Source organism: Camellia sinensis, chromosome 2 (genome assembly GCF_055761805.1).
Source record: "Camellia sinensis isolate YWXY chromosome 2, ASM5576180v1, whole genome shotgun sequence".
NCBI classification, from domain to species: domain Eukaryota; kingdom Viridiplantae; phylum Streptophyta; class Magnoliopsida; order Ericales; family Theaceae; genus Camellia; species Camellia sinensis.
In genome coordinates, this window is record NC_138962.1 from 128,910,734 (window position 1) to 128,933,306 (window position 22,573).

The window sequence follows — 22,573 nt, forward strand, 5'->3', positions numbered from 1 at the left end:
AGCCGATGGAAGTTGCACCACTTCCCTTTGGAGCTGCTTCTGGTGGTTCCTCCCAGTCCACTGAGTCTCCATTGGTTCAGCAGACCCCACTTCTGAACGCCCAAGTGGCTGAGGAGAGTGCAAGTGTAGCGGCTGCTTCCACTGTTCCTACTGTGACCCCTCTAAATTTGGACCGACTTGCAGAGGTAACTGTCACTTTGGCCACCCACACTGTTATTGCTGTCGTTAGGACCTCTAACCCAGTTGCTTCGGCAATCTCTGAACAGCTAGCAGACTTATACCCCACTCACTTTCCGGAAGTGCCAGCTGGCCTTGGGGTATCCCAAGATTTTTATACTGGGATTGATACCACTGCTGTTCCAGATCTGAACGCTGGAGACTACCAGATGGATGACCTCTTTTCGGCGCAACAAGACGGTGCAGGCAGCTTTAGTCTTTCTCGCGAGGCTAGTTCACCCGGACGCCAACACAGCATCTACCCATTCCAATGCTGCTGGGCAATCATCTTCAGTGGAACTACGTCGTCCTTAGACCTTTGGTCGCTCCACCAGTCTCCGTCCTATGATTGAAGCTGGGGGCGGTGTGAGGGAATCCCCTCAGCCCTCAGAGAAAGTTTCCTAAGTTACTGGATCTCCTCCGTAGCTGCTCCCACTTTCGCCCTGCATCCAGGCACCGCACCCCGGCACCTTTATTGATTTTAACGTTCCTGGATATGTGGTGCAAACAGCACTGCTGGAGTCACTCGCCAGCTTCATTCGTGACCTTGCTACTCAGAAGATTCTGACAACCCCGAGCAAGTTCGTGGAAAGTGCCGAGGCAAACCTAAGCAGCTTTGAGAGGAACGGTTTTGACCTAACGTGGATGAGGGATAGGCCACAGGCAGTCGATGGTTTCCTCGAGCATGCAGACAATGTGGCGATGATAGGGCCAATTCTGAACCCATCATCTACTCTTGTCAACTTGTAGTACCCGCTGCTGCTTGCCTCAGCAACTTTGCAGGGGCCTTCCCATCTTGGTGAGAACTTGGGAATTGGTTGCCCCCGCATGATTACGTCCACTATCTTCCATACCAAGTCCCCTTTATTGAACTTCTTGTACTGAACAGATTGATTGTAGGCACGAGCTATGGATTAATGATACTTTTCCATTGCCCGCGAGGCCCGATCTCTTCTTTCTTCAGCTGCCTCTATGTCATTCTTTCTGCTGTCTGGAACCAAATGTGCTGACATAGCCATTCTTGCTGAGGGTACTGCCAACTCAACTGGTAACACAGCTTCGGACCCATACACTTGGGAAAATGGGGTTGCCTGAGTTGGCTATCTCTTTGACGTTCTATACACCCAGAGTGCTATCAGTGCGCAAAGTACAGACCAACACTGATACGGTTGTCTCCCGCTGGAGCAGCGACACTCGGACTTTTTTTTTGACATGGTAGGAGATAACTCCAACCCTCGAAGATGTTGCCATCCTTTTGCGCTTGAGCACTCGTAGAGGTCACCCCTTCGATCCAGCGTCCCTGACTCCTGCAGAACAAGTTTCTGTCACTGCCCCCTCCAAGGAGCCTTTCGAGAGGCACGGAAGTATTGCTCTTAGTCTGATCTTAGGACTGGGGAACTACTCCAGGAGAGGCCCAAGAGGGACAAAACCACTTATCTTTCTGGCTGAAGCATTTCTTCAAGGACCTGCAGCCAGTTGTGGGCGACATCACAGAGGAGAGTCGCAACTCCGTAGTTGGGCCGGGCAACCGCGGCGACTTGTACTTGGCCGCATTCGTCAGTTACTTCATTTTTTTTTTTTTTTGTTCTCCCCAGCAACCCTGCTGAGAGTATCAACCCTCTGGTGTTCCCTTTGGCTGTCAAACTTTACAGCAGCAGCCAGATCCCTCTGGCCCCCCTCTTCTTGGGGAACTTATACTTCTGCCTTGACCTCATCCATTCGGAGATGGGGGGATCCATGGGCCCGCTATGATGTATAGAGCTCTTTGTACACACTCAGTTCCTGACCGCTTTCTTCTATGAGGGATTCCCTGCCACGAGCCCCGTCCCTAAAGAATATGAGCCTTTCTTCACAGACGAAGTCCTTGATGCAGAGCGTCGTCCAGTTCTAGATGCAAAGGGTCGACCTGTCACGAGGCAAGTGCGCCACTCCCCCCCTCCCTCGCATCTCTCGGTGGTCTGGTCTTGGCACCAACAGACCCTTTGCAGATTATGTAGACCGCATGGAGGAGTGTGTGTTCCGCCCTTTCACTCAGCTTCTTCCAGGCATTTTTGTGGTTCCATTCTATTTTTCCGAGGCTCGCCATGTTGATTTCTCCCTCGACAGTGTCCAGGCCAACTCCCTACTTATTGCTGCCATGATACGCCCCGGATTTCTACCGGAGTGGAACGAGGAGGGCATGTCCAGCGTCATCTATCGACCGAACAGGGTCCTTGAGCAGTTTGGAATGGATCAGGGCGTCCCACATGCCCCTCCGCTTCAGACTGATTACCACCAGAGCTTTCAGCGGTTTGCCAGTGATTATACCGCTCTACTTGTGGAGGGCTTAGGCTTCATGAAGCTTTCCTCACTTGGAAAAGAGGGCGTTTTTACTCCGACTAAAAGGTTGTTCTGGCACCACAACCTCAACTCTTTCTTCCACTTTTGCAACAGTGCTCCCGTAGTCCCTACGATGGAACCCATCCCGCAACCTGACTTACCTCTTCGTCTGCCCTCTGACCGAGGGAAACAGACCAGTATATTCTGTCCCTTCAAGCTTCTATCCCTCCCTACCGTGGAGAAGCCTCACCCGTCTGGGGCAAATTGCTCCCACTCAAGTCGGCACGACAGTTACGGACGACCCGCTCCAGACTAAGGACAGCCCAAGAGGCAACGGCATCAGTTGCCGAGGAACGTGCCTCACCAAGTAAGAAAAGACTCCGAAAGGTACCCATACTTAGAAAATATTTTGCATTGCTTCCTTGGACTTCTTACATTTACTTTGGTAATCACAAAACCTTTTTTCTTTTCAGGGCCCACCGGCCATACCACTGGCCCTGGATGTTCTTCTACTACCATCTGAATTTCCTCAAATTCAGACGACGACAACGACCTTCCCATTGCTACAAGGGTCACAAGGTTCAGGACCCGCAGGACAGTACTTCCAGATGTTGAAGAAGAACCAAGTGCTGGGGCGGCACCAACTACTGAGGCTGAGCCAGTTGTGGAAGCTGCAGAAAATGAAGTTCCTCCTGCTGTGGAAGTTGTTACGGGCGGGCCTAGTTGCTGAGGGTGCAGAGCCATCAAACCCCGCTGATTCTATGCACTCCGGCCGTTCCTCTGTCGGTAGAGATGATTTTTTTCCTGAGACCCCAAGGGAAGATAGCAGCATGAGAGAGCCGCTGGAAGTTGCACCACCTCCCTTTGGAGCTGCATCTGGTGGTTCCTCCCAGTCCACTGAGGGGTGGTTTGGGATGATCTAAATAAACGTACTTTTTGACTTTTTAAGAAATATGGGTTAGGTATGGGTTGGGTTTAAAGTGATGTGGTAGAGAGGTGATGTGACTTAAATAAGATGATGTGACTTAAATAAGATAATGACTTTTTGATTTTGTCTTTTTTCGTGTACCCCAAACCAAGCCTGAGTCTCCATTGGTTCAGCAGACCCCACTTCTGAACACCCAAGTGGCTAAGGAGAGTGCAAGTGTAGCGGCTGCTTCCACTATTCCTGCTTTGACCCCTCTAAATTTGGACCGACTTGAAAAGGTAACTTTCACTTTAGCCACCCACACTGTTACTGCAGTCGCTGGGACCTCTGACCGAATTGCTTCGGCAACCTCTAAACAGCTGGCAAACTTATACCCTACTCACTTTTCGGAAGGGCCAACTGACCATGGGGTATCCCAAGATTTTTATACTGGGATGGATACCACTGCTGTTCCAGATCTGAACGTTGGAGACTACCAGATGGATAACCTCTTTTCGGATCTACATGACGGTGCAGGCAGCTTCAGTCTTTCTCACGAGGCTAGTTCACTGGCTCGCCAACGTTGCATCTACCCATTCCAAATCTTCAGCAGAAGTGCGTCGTCCTCAGACCTCAGGGAACAGGTTAGGCACTGGGTTTGGGACTGCTACGGGCAGAGGTGCTTATGCTGGAGCTAGTCGAGAAGCCATGGCCATAATAGCCTCAGCGAGAGTTTGCAAAGCTGCCAGGATCTCCCTCTGCGTATCCTAGAGTGACTGAACTGCCTCAATCACAACACTCTAGTTACGGTCCTCTGCATGTGCTGCTCCACCATTTGATGAGCCTTGCTGAACTTCATCCTCTGCCATTTTTTTCCAGTGAGTTGTGTAAATCACAGCGGGTATGAACCATCAACAAAGCAGCCTCCCCAGCGGAGTCGCCAGAAATGTAAGGTGGTTCGAGGTTAGAGAAGGTAGTTAAAGAGGCAAAACTATGCTAATGGTCCAAGAATGGTGGAAGTGGCTTGAGAATGAGCAACAGCAACTGTCTGGAAGTTGGAGTGTGCAGCTGGGTGAGGGTGAAGCAAGTAGCTCAAGAAGAAATGTATGACAGTGCCAAAATGGGCAACATATTCGCCAAATCCCCAAAATTCCTCTTATTGAACCATGAGAAATGGGTCCTATTTATATAGGCTTTTCCTTGGCACCAAGAGAACACCAAGTGGCCAAATAGAGAGAGGACATGTGTCCTAGAGGATCACATGGAATATTCTGCCTTGAACCACCATGCTGAAGGTGCCACGTGTCCTTCTGCATGTACTGTGTACTATCTGTTTGCCTCCGCAACTACCTTTTCGAGCCTCGGCAAGTGTAGTTGCGACGAAAGTGTTTGGCGCTGCAACTTCCTCTTGAGCCTCAGCAAGTGCAGTTGCGACGGGAGCGTTTGCCGCTGCACTTGCCTTCTCAGCTCGAACCTCAACAAGTGCCGTTGCAGCGGTAAACTTTGCTACTGCACTTGCCTTCTCAGTTCTACTTGGCCACTGCATGCATTCTCAGGACTCCATTAGTCTGCTGTCGACAATGATCGTGCTCACCGCAACGAAGCCTTCACCCTTAGCCACCTAACCACAAACTCCCCAGCTTTCCCGGGCGAAGGCCACAGCCAAGCCTGCTATCAGCCGTGCTGTGCCTTAGTACCAAGCCCAAGGGGCTTCCTTAGTCCTACCGGTGCGACTAAGGCAGGTCTATGACCTGGGTAATGGAAAGGGAGTCCCTTATGCTAGGGCTACTCTGCTCTCATCTTCGCGGGATCATCGCGGTAAACTGGTACCCTGGGCCTGCTATCAGCTCCAACCAATAAGTCTCGGGGCTTGCTATCAGCCCTGGGCTAGTAATGCCTTGAGGCCTGCTATCAGCGCCAGGCATTACCCTCTCCTTGCAGAGGGTAAGCTTTTCAAAGAAGCTGCTATCACCTTGGCGGGATGTTGCCTCCGTAAGTTGGTTGCGGCGGCAGTAGTTGCTGCGGTAGTCATTACCCTCAACTTATATCTATATTTTTTTTATATTGTCCATGATACACTTGTTATAAATAACATTATTTTTTTGATATTTCTCGAAATCAATCCTAAAAACTTCCATGAAATATTTTTGTAAAAATTTTCGATATTGTAATTAATAAGTGCCTCTAATTTAATTTTCTGGCTTCGTCACTGGCCGTCAAAGCCTTTTTAAGAAAGCTGTGGAACTCTCTCGTCTCCACGTCACCGGTGTCACTTTTTCTCCCGTCGGCACTCCTTCCGATTTGGCGACGGCGCTCTGCAAATTGAATTGGCATCCTGTGGATGTTTCGAAGTTTAACTTGTCGGATCTGAAAGAATATGCGAGTAATTTCGAGAAATAGCAGTCCTATTTATTGATGTCTCTTGAAGAGATGAAGAGTAAGAGAGACAATTCATGGAAAGAAGATGATGAGGAAGTTGAATTCACTTTTGAAGAGCTCATGTCAGATGATTTGGATGTTGTTGTTCAGTTGTCTAAAGCAACGAAAAATAATGAAGAATGTGAAGCGATGGTGAGAGAATTGCTAGTTCATGATCATAACTTGTTTACATTTCAGATGCACTTAAATGTATTTTTTAGATGCACTTAATTTAAATATATTTCGTTTGGATTTAAATTTTTTTGTGTAGATGAAATACGCAAAATGCTTGATAAAATAAACGATTCAGATTACCGAAACGCGGCATGTTGTAGGCCTCATGGGCCAAAATAATGCTCTCTAATCCAAATTTTGAAATGAAAGGGATCTTCCTCTTAATTCGATAACCTACTCCCTATGAAACCTCTTAAATTAGAGAGAGAGAAAAAAAAAAGAATCACTAATGTAGTTATTTTATATGAGGGAATTCTCTCCGATCCACTCTTAAATTAGAGAGTGAAAAAAAAACACAACCACTAATGTAGTTATTTTATATAAGGAAATTCTCTCCGATCCATAATTTAAATTGAAGAGCACTATTTAGTCTTATGAGGTCTGTCATAGATCTCGTTTTGATAATTCGAACTATTAAAGATGTTGGACATTTCATTTTTTATTTCGTGAACACAGAAAAATTATATCGATTTAATAATCATAACCTATTTAATTTATTGCATTTGTCACAACGAAAAAAAAAAAGACAATTGTAATCTATTCAATTTAAATTAATTTTACAAACCTGTATCTCAGCTCTCCGAAAGCGAGCTATGCTCCTTCATGCTCCAAAATAAAGAAAAAATAGACGAATTTCCTGAGTAAAACTGTAGAATAAAATAACAATGCTTTCATTAGCACATATGTAAGCATAATGATGGGGGAAGAACTAGGAGAAAGGCAAATATCAAGCACCAAAAATACTTCAACATTCCAAATAAATAGTAACTGTAAGTTAATAACACGTGCAATAAATTTATGGTTATTTTTTTCCATGTTTTGTTTGATTCTGTTTTGAATGAGAACCATCATGGCTCGAGCTTTGACAGCTTCTTAAGCTAGACAATGTCTCTTCTTTTTTTTTAATAACAAAACAACCAACTCATTGTAGCAAGCAAACATATAAATTCTCTCAAAGAAAGTATTTTCTCCGTCCAACCTAAACGATGCATTGTCCTCAATGTAAAAAACAAAATCACAAAGGTTAGGAGATTACCTTAAATAATGAACCATGTCCATATATATATATATATATATATTTTTTTTTTTTTGAGCGTCAACAAAAATTTTATTAAAAAAGAAAAGATGAACCATGAACTTGTAAGGGATTATCGCCAAAAACACAAGGGAAAAAAATTACAAACGAAAAACTAACAACTCCTAAAAGTAACATTGCTTTTATTATTATGTTTATGGGTCTCGATAAATAGGGTCTTTTAATTCAATGGACTCCTCTCCTCTTCAGGTGGGAAATTCTCCAAAACTGGTTTAAGACGTTGGCCAGTCACTTTAAAAACATTACCATTCCTGGGATTTTCAATCTCAACGACCCCATGAGAAAAAACAGTTTTAACTATGAAAGGGCCGGTCCATCTAGATCTCAATTTACCGGGAAACAAATCTAGTCTAATTTTATACAAAAGAACCTTTTTGTGAAGGCTCAACAATTCATTTGAGTACAAACAATATTAACATTAAAAACATATCATATACAATGACACGGGGAGGACAAGTCAATCAACTGGCGGCCCTTTTTTCTTTCAAAACAGCACCACTTTTCTACTCCCTTATCTACAAAAATATGAAATATTGCCCTTAGGCAATAGCAATATTATCTTTTATTCGATGAAAAGCTACAACACAAGACCGTTGTGAGTAAAAAGGTATATATATTATGTAGAGGTTAGAAAATTAAGATAAAAATTACCATCTTGTTGCACCAAATTCGAGCAGCCCAAGAACCCCTGACAACATTGCGGTCAGATCTAGTGTTCTTGCTATTATCTAAGTCAGCCAATATATATTACATAAAAGGAACAAAAGATGAGTAGTAATTAAAAGGAAAAACAAATAAATATTTGAACAGCAAAATCAAAATATAAAAGGACTGGAGGTACAATGAAATCTTGTCTAACCTTTGAGAGAGGTTTTGTGGATGTTATGAGATGATTTCAAAGCAAACAGAGTCTTATGGGCCTGGTTGAGCAATTTATATTGTTGATAGCTCAAATGTAGTTTTTCTAAAAATTTAAATTAAATACATTAAATCACAATTAAATATAAATTGAGAGAATGAATATAATATCCAAAATTCCTAGAATAACTACGTAATTTTAAGCATTCATCACACCTCCCAACCAGCTTTAATTTTAGAACCTAGCAATTAATGCAACTAAAATAAAATCAAAAAGAAAAATAAAAGCAACTACTCTAAACCACTTCCGCAAGAAATCACAATTGAATTTAGCACATGCAGCAAGCCCTTAATCCAATAGATTACCCCTCATGGACGAGTTAAAGTCTCGTGTTTCCAAAGATGTTACCCACAAACATCCAAAAATTTCTTTACTAAAACGACTTCTTTCATTCTCATGCCAAGGTTAAAGAACCAATCATGAATTTCACAACCTTAACAAGATAATCAATCAAAGTTCAAAAGACTAGCAGCAAGTAAAGATATCGCATGACATTCAAAATTTGGAGTGTGTGAAAAAAGTTCAACCAGCACAGACACAACCTTAGCCTTAAAGTGAAATATAACCCAAATCTCTTTTTGAAACATGCTTTGACTCAAATCTCCCCAGTTATTGCACTCAACAAATAAATCACTCAGAATATGGTGCAAAAATTGCTCTCAATATATGCGAGTAGAACAATGTAAATCAAAGGCAAAATATCCCGCATACTAATTTTTTGAAAAACGCTAATATGAAAGAGTAAATAAATAGTCTCATGAATGGAATATCAAATACTGAGAAATAAAATTTCTAGAAATGTTACCCACAAACGTCAAAAATTTTCTTTACTCGAAGTATTTCTTTCATTCTCATGCTAAAGTTCAAGAACAAGTCATGAATTTCACAACCTTAACAAGATAATCAATCAAAGTTCAAGACACTAGCGGCAAGTAAAGATCTCATGACATTCAGAATTTGGCGTGTGTGAAAAAGTTTAGCCAACACATACACAACCTTAGCCTTAAAGTGAAACATAACCCAAATCTCTTCTGAAACATGCTTCGACTCAAATCTCACCAGTTATTGCACTCAACAAATAAATCACTCAGAATATGGTGTAAAAATTACTCTCAATATATGCGAGTAGAATAATGTAAATCAAAGGCAAAATATCCCGCATACTAATTTTTTGGAAAAACGCTATAATGAAAGAATAAATAAATAGTCTCATGAATGGAATATCAAATACTGAGAATTAAAATTACCACACCATCACCCCAATCCATCATGTCCACTTGTAAACTATACCACACTCAAGATCAAATAGGACTTTTGTTTGGTTGTAATGCTTGGGTTGAAGAATTACAAAAAAATAATAAAAAGCCAAAGCTGAATAAAAAAAAAAAGGACGTCTGAGAGACAATTGGCATAAAAATAAACACAATTAGAGCATTATTCCAAATGCCTTGCTCTTTCTATTACTTTTCTTTTTGTCTTTTTCAACTTCCTCCTTCTGCCTTTTTTTTTTTCTTCTTTTTGTTTTTTTTTTTTCCCTTCGTTGAACACAATTTATTTCTTCTTTTTTTCAGCTTTTCTCCTTTTTTTTTCTTTTTTTTTCTTTTTTTTTTCCAAACAAATTTGCCATTGTCAAACTCAAATAATCCCAACATATCTACAAAAGTAAAAAGAAAGTATGGGTTGTGGGGTTAAACAAAGAAAGGCTAACATAAAGGCTCAAATTGGTTTCTAATGGTTCATGAAGTAATAATAAAAGAAAGAAAAATAAATAAAAGGCTCAAAAAAACAAAGATGGCCTAAAATCATCTCTCAAGAATTAGTATGGTCCTTCAACTTTCATGATCTCAAGGGAATAAAAGTGTCATAACAAATTGATTTATTCTCAGCATTCAACCAAAATAAAGAAATAATGAGACTAAACAACAAATTAATGTCCTTCCAAAGAAAATTAAGAGTAGATGTCTAGTAACCCTCCAATAAATGATTGGCACAAAACTCACAAGGTTAAAAGTCTCCACTATCATTCTTCAAGATTTTCAAGTCATATCCACTTATCAACTAAAAATCATATTCATGTGGCTAAAGTGCAGTGCAATTATTTCCAAATACGAACGCATGAAATACTTTAACAAAGTAGCTAGCATATCAAACTTCAACACAATTTCTCAAGTTAAAGCAATAAAATACTACAAGTATGCCGAATCACTCAATGCATAGAACAATACATTACCATGCACACCTTTTTTTCTTTTTTTAAACAAAACAACTAACTCATTGTAGCAAGCAAACATATAAATTCTTCCCAAAATAAGTATTTTCTCCCCCCAACCTAAACGATGCATCATCCTCGAGGGAGTAAAAAGTGTGATAACAAATTGATTTGTTCTCAGCATTCAACCAAAAATGAAAAAAAATAATGAGACTAAACAACAAATTAATGCGCTTCCAAAGAAAAATTAAGAGTAGATGTATAATGACCCTCCAATAAATGATTGGCACAAAACTCACAGGGTTAAAAGTCTCCACTATCATTCCTCAAGATTTTCAAGTCATACCCACTTATCAACTAAAAATCATATTCATGTGGCTGAAGTGCAGTGCAATGATTTCCAAATATGAACACACGAAATACTTTAACAAAGTAGCTGGCATATCAAACTTCAAAACAATTCTCGAGTTAAAGCAATTAAATACCACAAGTATGCCCAATCACTCAATGTATAGAACAAAAGAATACCATGAGCACTAAATTTTTATTTTTTTTTAACAAAATAACTAACTCATAGCTGCAAGCAAATATATAAATTCTTCTCAAAATAAGTATTTTCTCCCCCCAAACTAAACAATGCATTGTCCTGAATGTAAAAAATAAAATCAAAAAGTTAAGGAGATTACCTTAAATGATTAACCATGTCTATATGTGCCATTGCCTGCAAGGGGTTAGCGCCAAAAACACAAAGGAAAAAAAATACAAACGAAAAACTAACAACTCCTAAAAGTAACATTATTTTAAATAACATGCACAAACCGGATCATTGGAAATTTTGATCAATTATTTTGAAAAACTTATTGAATGGAATAAAGGAAGTTGAAATCGTCAATCTCTAATTATCTAAAAACCACGAAAAGGGTGTTTTTGGTTTCTATAACGCGCCACAACAAATGAAACACAAAATTCCAACAAAATCTCCACAAAAGAAGAGATAAAATTGCATAAGATAATACGTGTATTAGCAGTTCACTCTTTGCATGTTTTTTCCACATAAAACTATTAACAAAGTTTTTTTGTCCCACTTTTCCTTCCATTTCTTTTTCCCTTCTCATACAAGATCCTCCGGATGCTTATCATGAAATATAGCCCAAATTATTGGAAAGGAATTTCCAAACCTCACACATATGTTGGAACACTATAGTAATTGCAATCAAATACTTCACAGGATCAATATAAATAAATTACATATTACATATATATATATATATATAACACCACGTATATCAGTATAACCAATTGCCCTATTTTTGTTTCATCAGAGTAGTTGAAAAAGGCGTCATTTCAATACATTATGTAAACAAAAACCTATGAACTACTCAATTCTCAATTCAACAGCACACCCAATTATTCAAATAATTTTGGTTGAAACTCATATTAAATTGTATGAATCGAATCGTGCATCATACAATTCTAACACCATACTAGTTGGAACCTATAAAAGCCGTGTCAATAGAATTATTTTGATCAATTACTCATGAAATAAAATATCCATTTCCAAGGAATTGTAGCAATGTAAGTGAATTTATTCTTCAGTGATAACTGAGAGTAGAAATTACACGGTTGTCAACTCTGCTAGCTGCTACCGGAGGCAAGACGAGATCTGCTTCCAGATCAGGTTGAAGATATGCATGCACCCCCATCACCTTCTATCTCCATGCCCATGTTAGCTTCCCAAGAATCACGCTCTGCATCACAACATCAAAAAGGATAAATGAAAAAAATAAAAACTAAAAAAAACTAGGGCCCAATTTAGTCTCCATTTCCAAGCAATGGCAGCAACATAAGTGAAGGAATTCTTGAGTGATAACTGAGAATTACATGGTTGTTGACTCACTGCTCAACTGAGGAATTCTTTAGTCTTAATCACTTGTGTTACTACTCACTGCTCAGTTGCCATTGAATAAAAAAAGGTCTACATTAATCGCCCAAAAAACACATGGATTTATTATATATAGCCCAACAGACATTAATTATGTAGCAACTACCACAAATAAACTACTAAGTGAATTTTTAGACCATGTTGTTGTAGAAACTACACTGAAATTTCGAAATCTTAACAAGAGAAAACTTCTAACTAATTTCCCTACATTACTCCCTCAGGTATGATTTGAGATTGGCATGATTCTTTGCTTAGGATTTAGTTTCTTTATTTGACTGAATTTTCAGATTTAGAAGTAGAAAAGAAGAAATATGAAACATGGATATCAAATATTTTGGTAACTTATCCTCCTATAACATCAGTCTTGCATTTGTAGTTTTCTCCATTATTGCTAAAGCTCCTGAAATGTAGAGAAGCAAGTTCCTCATGTCATCTTTTTGTTCTCTTCTTAATAGATATATGTAATTTATTTTATTGGAATGGTCTTAGTTATAATTCGTGTAATTGTTGTGACCTCAAGATATTTGTATATGACAAATGCTAAAAGTGCTGGATATTGGGATTGAAATAAAGAAGTGTCTTGAAAATAGGTCAAACAGTTAAAAGAAGTGCATTAATTTCAATAAAAACTGCATTGAATTTAATAAAAAGTCTTGTGTTTTCAAATTTATTTTTTGGTCTACTTTTCGTGTCCTCGAGGCACTTGTTAACAAGACCCTTCATATATTGGTATTCATAATTATAGTTTTATTTTATTTTTGTCCTGTCAATGCTACTTCAGAAATAAGTTTTCTTCCTTATGTGATGCCACATCTTATTTTGTATGTTTAAAGTTATTATGCACCTTCCCGACCTTGTTGGAACAAAATATGGCATAGTAATTTCGTACTGAAACTAATTGAGCTTAATGGAGATTTTGACAACTAAACACATATGTTTAATTTCAAAAAGGAGGATCTAAAAGAATCCTTAGAGCCTGGTGTCAAGAGAAAATTGAGAAACTAATTGGCATGAGTAGTATTTTATTTTTGAGTTACGACTTGTGTCTACAAATTGGCTTTCCTACTTAACAAAAAAAATAAAAATAGAATCATCTTTACTGACTCAAACATGAATGAATGAAGGTCCTCATACTAGGACCAACATCATGTAGAACCACCTCTCCAAAATAAAGAAAAAATAGATGAATTTCCTGAGTAAAACTATAGAATAGAACAATGGTTACATCATCACATATGTAAGCATAATGATGAGGGGAAGAACTAGGAGAGAGGCAAATATCAAACAACAAAAATACTTCAACATTCCAAATAAATAGTAACTACAAGTTAATAACACCTGCAATCAATTCATGGCCATTTTTTTTCAAGTTTTGTTTGTTTCTTGTTTGGTTGAAGGGCTATTTTTTATAAAATTAAACTTCTAAATAACTGAAAATCTCGGCAGTTGCCTCGCCCTCAATCTCCATCAACATCTCCAAATTACATGGACTACACTAACAGAAATTGCAATGTATATAGAACTTTGAACATGAAGTAAAAGCAAAATTAAATAAGATGAGACAAAAACAATACACATTTTTTAACAATGGAAAAGTGGGGACATGCAAAAAAAAAAGCAACAACATTATTTGATGGGAACTGCATTTTTTTAACTAAAATCTATGGCAGTAGTGATGGAAAATTATTGGTACATCCACAAGCAAAGATGTAGGCAAGTTGCACCCTGTCATGACACAATATACATTGAATGCTTTGATTTTCAAGCTTTTCCAATAGAAGCCTTAGAGTAATACCAAAACAAAACTTGTCTCAATTCTACTAAAATAACTTTTTTACCTCATAAGAGAAAATTTGGTCTATAAATAGAGTAGAAGTTTTCACTGTAAGTAGGGGAACCAATGCATATATTAAAGCTGAAACACATATTAAAGCTAAAACAGAACATGAATTTCAACATTACTATACAGAGTGAAAATATGGTGACATGCATCAAGAATAGAGTCAAAGTGAAAATATTGACATCATGCAATGCTATAGCAAAATACACATCGAGAGAGAGAAGAGATAGTGATAGTGGTGATTAAGAGTTTGATGAGGGTGTGTGGTCATAAAGCAATCAATGGATAGAGAAATCAATACCAGTAAAAGAAGACCACTAGAGGTTTGAGATTGAGAAATCGAAGCCACTGAGCATTGAAAAATCTTGTTAAGTTGCAGATAAACCCTAGCTATGAAATCTTCAACACACTTCATGAAGCTTGTTCGCCTAATCATATTGAAATCACATAAACAAAAATAATCACAAGAATAATCAAGCAATTTATACAAATTTCAATTAATCTCAAGCAATTTGAAGCAAAATTTAAGCAATTCTCCATCATCAGAAAGACGATTTCAGAAAAATAAATAACTAGATTTCAAGATGCGTGATGGATTTCAGACAATCTCACACTTCTTCTTTGTCTACTTCGTCTTAGGGTTTGAGTGTGGTTTAGGGGGTTTCTGCTGCTTCGTCTAAGGGTTTTTTTGTGCTTCGTCTTCATGTTCTCCATCAGAAAGACGATTTGAATGGGTCAATTTGAAAGGTTTTGGGTTTCTCAGATGGATAGAAGCTAGAGAGATCGAAAGGGTTTAGGTTTATGGAGACAGAGAGCAGCGATGGAAGATAATAGAGAGAGAGAGAGGCGTCAATAAACAAAGGAGTGAAGAGAGAGGAGACCGTTATAAAACCCTAATTTTGAAGCGGTGGAAGATTAGCGAGAGAGAGGGGTCTAGAAACAAAGGAGGGAAAAGAGAGTGAAAGTTGTGAAACCCTAATTTTTAACACGTTACCTTGGGGGTAAGTGGAAGCAAGCTTCAACCAACCAAGCTACCTTAAAATGTTGATATGGAACTGAAATTAATAATTTATATATGTTTATATACTAGTGTATGCCCGTACCTAAAGGCACAGTATAAATATTGTTGAGATCAAAATGCAGTTATAATTTATACGTATCATGCTAAAATTTGTAAAATCTATAACTTTTTTTGATAAAAATACTAAAAAAATATAAAAAAATATTCATCTTATGGATTAAAATATAATTTATCTAATTTGTTGCGCAAAAAAAAAATTTGAGGTCAAATATAAATAGATGGTCCGTTTGGTTTGGATTTTCAAATAATTTTATAATTAGAGTTTGGTTGTATATTTTGAAAATAATTTTTAAAATTTGAAATTCAAAACTTATTTGGTTTACAGCTTTCAAAAATAATTTTTAAAATTTTCAATCTGTATTTTGTTACTTTTAGTAAACTTTTTAAATATTTTAATCAACATTTTTTACTTTTTCAGATCCATTCAATCTGAATACACTTAAAAATTATAAAATTTAGATTAATATTATAAAATTTACACTTAAAAATTTTTTAAATAATTTTTACAAATTTAAAATAAAATTTTATAATTTTTCATGATTTATGTATTTTAAGTATTTGAACTCAAATTATAGTAAATAATACATTTTAATTACTTTTTTATATTTTGTATAAAATAAATACTAACAGAAACAAAAACATAATTTGTTCCCAAGAGAGTGAGGCGACGATGGCCGTGGCCACGATGGACAACAAAACACACTTTGTGTCCAAGAGCCACAACAGCCCAAAAAAACAAAAAACAAAAAAAACTCTTCACCCCCACCCACCCATCCATCCTTTCTCGCTCCTCTCACTTTTTCAAATTTCAAATTTTAAAACACACACTCACTCTCTCTCTCTCTCCCCTCAAAACACACTTCGCTACCCCAAGAAGAAGAGGCCAAATCTATAAAGGCCAAAAAAATTATCTTGCCATATTAAGGGTTTGAGGCGTGAGAGAGAAAGAGAGGAGTATTTGGGCGGGAATCAAGGATTGATCTTAACCATTGATACACACTTAGAATTAATTTAGACCAACAAAAATCATTTTGGACATTTTTAAAAATCATCCTGCCATATTATATAAATTTACCTTTGCCATTGTCACTATGTCAGGCGCAATGCCTTGGGTCTCAAATCCCCAAAAATAGCTCCCAGTGTGAGCAAACCCAGATTGAACCTCATCGGCACTACAAAGCCCTCCTGCTTTCTTAATACTGATGTATACGGCAGGGAAGTAACCTGGGGCCAATTCAATAATTCCACCCACTCCTTGCCATTTTAGAGAGTAGTTCAAATTAGACAGTAACTCAGAAGAGGTTGTATTCATAGGAAAATGATATTCTCACACAATTTTCGTACAGAATTTAAGACAAAAATAATGTGGCAATGACACTCTTGCAATTATGAACCATAGTGATGGGCATTTGACTATCAATGCAGGGATATAAATGCGACACATCATTTTGCATAAATTTTTTTGTGTTAAATCCTGTGTGTACATCATTACCCTAATCAATATAGCCACAAAAAGAAACAATAAAAACAAATTTACCTAGACGATGCTTACCTTTATGGCTTCAGAAATAAAACCAACTACACGCCCTAAAGTTCCAAAGGTAATGAGATCTTCAACATCTCTTGCATACTTCTCCCTGTCTGAACCAAAGACTCCACTGTATGGATCTGGGTTAAGGGCATGGTGAACTCCGCTCTGTTGACCAATCCAAAAAGAATGCCAGGATTACGGAACTGGATTATCTTTAATAATAATTTGGTTGCATTGCATTTGTGAATGCTAATTTATGATTACTTGGTTCTTTAGTTAAGGATAAATGCAGTATAAGGTAAGATTGGAAGCTTCACAAAATAATTATTCTTCAATATGTTTAGTATCTTCAGCAATATCAACTGTAAAGTGTAAATGTTAACATAAAGCTGCCAATGATAAAATAAGAAAGTAAACAACACAACAATCATGCAAATAACAAACTAAATTACGATATCCTCTGTGTTAACCTGTAAGTCTGTATTGGCCACCGAATTCTAAAAAAAACAGGAAATCGAACCCCAAATTACATATGTATTAATGAAATGATGAAGAAGAACAGAGTGAGAAGGGGAAAAAAATAACAAATAAACAACTCTAAAAATGTATGTATTCATGAAATAAAGGAGAAGAACAGGGAGAGAAGGAAAAAAATATCAAACCCACATCACACCAATCAACAAAATGTACATAACCTTGAAGCGAATGTACAATAAAGAGCTTCAGGAAGCCCAAAATTGGGGTAAAATACCTCTGTTCTTGAAGACGACAGTGGGGTTTGAACTCTAGCAAGCCAAATCAATCAAAAACAAAAACAGAGAGAGAAGGGGAGGGGCAGAAATCAAGTGAAAAGACTCAATCTTACCTTGTGAGAGCACCGTCGGTAGCGAAGGGAGCCGAATTGAGCAACGTAGCGAAGAGCCTGCAGAAGATTGTCTATTCGGCACCAAAACAACGGCACCATCGAGCGGTAACACAGAAGATCATCCTTCATGTCTGAAAATAAACAGGGTGCATAGTAATTCAGTACATTTCGTGAATTTAATTATCTTAGTTTGTAACAACCATGGTGCATATTGGTTTAATATTTTCACACAATGAAACAAGTGCAACACAGTGAAATTATGAAGTCTGCTAAATGAGAAATTATGCAGTCTGCTAAATGAGAGGATATGAGTCAACTGAATTCCAAGAAAGTTAATTTTCCACAAACTCAGTAACCAGCTGGAAACCCACCCTTTCTTGGGTCGTTAGCTGCCACGAGCATCCCCGAGTTTGGACCCTCCAACTTTTGAGCAACGAGCTGGCAAATAGTCCTACCGTCCACGGAGTGTAGGGCATGGCATGGCCCTTCTTCTTGAGCATTGACAATGGCTGCATACTGGTCACCAAGATGTCCATAATACAGCGCATTGGGAATTAACTGCACAAACCGTATTCTACCATATTAGAAGGGGTTCAATGGCTAGTCACTGTAATGTTTTATAAAATGTATCGAAAGTAAGTGGTTTTGATAACTGACCGTATGAAAGTATCTCAGAGCCATTATAGAGGAGAGTGGATTCAAACCCATGACAAAATGATTTAAGAAAACCTGAGTCGTTGCAGTAGGAATGTTGTCATGTTGATTCCTCCAGCTCCACCTAAAACTGCTTTCAGTTTTTTACCCTGCAAAGGCACAATAAGTAATCATGATTGCCAAGTCAGACAATTAATACTTCAAAATGCTTCTCCTCTTTATATATTGTGCAAAATAACAGTTTTATGAGACATTTCTATGCTAAATTTGAAAGAACAAGATTGGTATCTTTTTCATTTTTAAGGTTCTAGTTTTCTTGTTTCAGAAAAATAAATAAATAAATAAATTGAAAGCATCTCTACTCTTCGCATTGTTTTAATTTTTGTGTGCAAAACAACTTTTAAAAATTCAAAAAGAAAATTTAAATAAGTTTTTTTATTTTTATAAAGGGGGTGTAACTGAATTCTTACACCCCCCCAAAAAAAAAAGCAATTTGACAAACAAATTTTTCATGTCAGCTTTCATTTTTTTCTCAGGAAAAGAAAAAAATTTGGTACAAAATGCATGCAAAGTGTGCAAGCAATACGACGACCTTTAGGACAATGGTGGGTGTCATTGATGGCAATGCCCTTTTGAATGGTTGGATATAATTGGAAGGTGCGGGTGGTAGAGAAAAACTTCTAGGACTGGAGAAATCACCCATTTCATTGTTAAGTACTATCCCTGTACTTTGTTATTGAAATCTTGAGCCGTAGTAATCATTCAGAGAAGTGTTCGTGGAAACAGCATTTTGTGCACTATCAACAACGCAAAGGGGAGTAGTTCCATGGTCATGGACTTGATTCCACCTAATAAAAGAACGGTATGATTAGAACAATAACCAACAACTAGCGGTTAGGCACAACAAATATAGCTTTCATAGGAATACAATAATCAAAAGAACATAACATATGGTCATTGAATAGAGCACGAAGAAAGATAAACATATACAAACAAATGGAAAGATCATCAAGCTTCTAAATTACAATAACTTTTTTAGTCTGTAATACTAACAGAAGTAAATTTACAAATAGATATTCATTACAATATTTTTAATTAACTAATTTCTTTTTAGCATTTCTTTTTAGCATCAACTAGATAATAAGAGGACTTGAGCCTCTGAAACTAAAGGTTTACAAGTACTTGTGTGAGATTAGTGAATTGCAAATCACAAAGCTACACATGCCCACTGTATTATACTGAATCCCATTCAATTGTTTTTTGGTACTCTATCAGGATATGAATCTAAAAGTCTAATTAATCGGACAATTTTCACCAGCCGTGTTCACTTCAACAAAATGATTAACAACGCACATATATCATTGTTCTTTATCTTCTTTTCTTCCCTTCCTGTCAAAATTCTTTTGTTTTCTGTGCTATCTACAGAATCATATGGAAAAGTTACTTATATAATGGCAATCAAAAATTTATTTATATAGCCATTATGTTGATTTAACTTGAGTACTTCGTAATATTACACCATTGCCTTATACATGGAAGCAACCAAATGGCTTAATGGGAGTGGACTCTCTTCAGTTTAATTGAAGGACTTTTTAATCTAAAATCTAAACTCTACGGACGTAATATACTGATACAAACAAATACTCATTTCCAGAGAGTCTTAATAAGTAGATAGGACAAATTTAAATAAATATATCACAGGTACCATAATCTATCACAACAGTGAAAACAATTACTGAAATGCTTACTTGCTGCCGTAAAACTTGCTGCAAACTTAGGAGACAGCATGTTGGATACAGCACTTGAAACATTAACAAAATCAGGGTCACCAAGATTCAGCCTCACAGCATACGCATGTTTGAAAGCTTTAACCGTTGGATGAACTTGAAGGGAATAACGTGTACGTGAATAAAATCCAAATTGGGAAATTATACGCTCCAACCGTTGGCTGACCTTCAAAATCGATACAATACGCTCTTGCTCATCGACTTCGCTGAAATGCTTCCGCCACCGGTCCCAATCCCAGTCTTCATTATCAACCACTTCACTTCCTCTCTCGAAAGCATCAACACTCTTCACAACACCTTTCGACTGGTTACGGTACGAGTTCATAAAATCATTGAACTTCCTAACCGCGTTCCTCAACACCTCCTGAATCACCGAGTCCCACCGACGGTTAACGGAGGATGAGTTATCCGATGGAGAAGCTGAGGCCGAGTCATCGTTGTTGCTGTGGCACCGACAGAGTGCAGAATCGGAAACCCTAGATCGAGTGAGGGCTTGATGAGAGAGAGTAGGAGTGCAAAGATGATCGTCTCAATCGGGAGGAGATTTTAGGGTTTTGGAAGGCGAATTTGTGGGGCTTTGGATCGGAGCGAGGGGATGGAGAAGGGAATGTTGGCGGAGAGTCGACGCCATGAGAGAGGGATTAGAGAGAGAAAACGGTGAAGGACTGTTATGAATGTAGGGATATGGATGAATTTCAGAGAGGCCAAGCTCAGCATTGAATCCCAGCCGAGTATTTTTCAGAGAGCGTCAGATGCGGACTACGGCGCTGCTGCAGAAGAGGGGCGTCGTTGATGTGGCTGTGAAGGAGGCGGTGGTTCTGGTAACGGTAGTGCGACGGCGGCATTAGGGATCGAGAGAGAGAATCCTAGAGACAGAAAGAGAGAGAAAGTGTGAACACAACACCCATCTCATCTCTCTCTGAACGTGAGAGAGCACGTGGAGAGAGGGAGTTAAGAGACGTTTGGCAGACGTGGGAGAAAGAGTAGAGAGTCTTTGGCCGGGAAAAAAATTAATCTCAACTGCATATATTGATTAGAAATTATTTCGGTCATTCAATTAAAATGTAATATATTTTTAAAAATTGTTCAAATAAAAACATTTTAACATATTTTTAAAAGCTATTTTGTTTTATAATATAGACTAGTATATATCCGTGCCTTATGACACAGTGTAAATAAAAATAAGTGAACAAAAAGAAAAAAATAAAAAATAAATAAATAGGGAGGAAAAAAAGGGAGAGGGGAAATAAAAAAATAAAAAGAAAATGAGGAAGGTGAGATCATAGAATCATTCATGGATTATTTATGAGGTCATAGGATAAGTGGGTGAGAAAAAGAAAAAAGTAAGAGAAAAAAGTGGGAAAGTAAAAAATGTACACGTAGGATACATCACAGCCGTTTTGTAATTTGAACAGATCTGCCCCGTTCAAATATCCTAGTAGAACAAAAATATATTGAAAATTCAAAAACCCTCATGTTCAGGAATAATGTAAATAATTGCACTTATTTGATGAGTATATTTATTTATGTCTCATCCCTTTTCTATTTTTCTACACATATTTTTACAAAAAAAATTAAAAAAATACACTAAATAAGCAAATCTCAAACAACTCTTTAATATTTATTTTTCTCATGTGAGTTGTTATTCCAAAAATGTTTTCATTCATTTGTTAGTAACTTTTTTATCTCATTTCCGCTCATAAGTTATTTTCTCAAAAATAAATGGCAAATGCATAATTTCAAAATTTTCCCTATAATTCAATTTTGTAAATATTTTTTAAAAGACTAATGTTGTACAAATAGAAAAAAATTATATATAATAATAGAATTGATTGTGAATTTCTTATTTCAAAATAAAATAATATAAAAAATAAATTTATTTATAATAATCACATTATCGTATTATTGTCAAAATTTATTTTTTATTTTTTATTTTTTATTTTTGGGTATGAATTAGAATAGAGATCAGATTGAGAAGTTTTTTTCTTCTACAGGACTAATAAAAAAATTAAAGAAATCAAACACAAACACAAACACAAGAAGCCTTCAAATTGGTCCCAGATTTGAAACGTTCAATTGCGATCGAGATCTCGCCTACTTTTCTCTACCAAACTCTGTAATTCACTTCTCTCCAATACGTAGATCGACTGATATATACATATATATATACACATTTTCAAAGACACATGGTTTTCATTTTTCTTCTTCTTTCTCTCCTCTAGGATCTTCAAATTCCTCATATACACACACATTTGCAGAGATATATATATACACATAGATACAGATCAATCACAATCTGTATCATTATCAAAAACCCACACACACTCTCTCTCTCTCTGCAAAAATGGCTTCAGCGAGGGTTTTTCTTTGCATTGCTAGTCTCGTCTGGGCCCTCGCGGCAGCGGTGGAAGCTCAAATCCCAGGAGTTTACATCGGCGGGCCGAGGCAGAGTGCTCATGCCGCCTTCTACAGTGACAGCGACGCATTCCAAAACAATCCCCAAAAACCGACCCTCTATGTAAAGAATCAGTAAAACTTGTATATATACACAAACA

At 37.5% G+C, this 22,573-nt stretch overlaps 2 protein-coding genes across 17 annotated transcripts in view; both read right to left on the minus strand.

The window, feature by feature from the left end:
* Positions 1–16,873, minus strand: part of LOC114276329 (arginine--tRNA ligase, cytoplasmic-like) — a 62,275-nt gene extending 45,402 nt beyond the window's left edge. For 9 of the 15 annotated variants that reach the window (XM_082915598.1, XM_082915597.1, XM_082915599.1 and 6 more), the window contains exons 1-7: positions 16,734–16,873; positions 16,257–16,435; positions 14,402–14,528; positions 12,200–12,263; positions 8,050–12,066; positions 7,842–7,918; positions 6,694–6,741 (exon numbers count right to left, since the gene is read on the minus strand). The gene's annotated coding sequence lies outside the window, so the exon portion shown is untranslated. The other 6 variants (XM_082915606.1, XM_082915604.1, XM_082915601.1 and 3 more) reach the window with 3 other exon arrangements.
* Positions 16,874–17,996: 1,123 nt separating this feature from the next.
* Positions 17,997–20,988, minus strand: LOC145820331 (uncharacterized). Of its 2 annotated transcripts, none has more exons than XM_082915608.1 (4): positions 19,980–20,988; positions 18,931–19,079; positions 18,235–18,380; positions 17,997–18,135 (listed from the first exon to the last, which is right to left on the minus strand). In XM_082915608.1, the coding sequence occupies exons 1-2, from the start codon at positions 20,341–20,343 to the stop codon at positions 18,994–18,996; spliced, it is 450 nt and encodes a 149-aa protein (XP_082771734.1). In that variant the 5' UTR covers positions 20,344–20,988; the 3' UTR covers positions 17,997–18,135; positions 18,235–18,380; positions 18,931–18,993. The 2 variants fall into 2 exon arrangements, with proteins under 2 accessions (XP_082771734.1, XP_082771733.1); XM_082915607.1 differs by having other exon boundaries at positions 18,824–19,079; positions 19,980–20,987.
* Positions 20,989–22,573: the final 1,585 nt, after the last annotated feature.

Bases quoted from the DNA above. Each gene is read 5' to 3' on its own strand.
- LOC145820331 (XM_082915608.1), bottom strand. From the start codon at position 20,343: ATGAACTCGTACCGTAACCAGTCGAAAGGTGTTGTGAAGAGTGTTGAT. The intron at 19,080-19,979 runs GTAAGCATTTCA...TTCTTTTATTAG, and splicing joins AGCAAGTTTTACGGCAGCAA to GTGGAATCAAGTCCATGACC.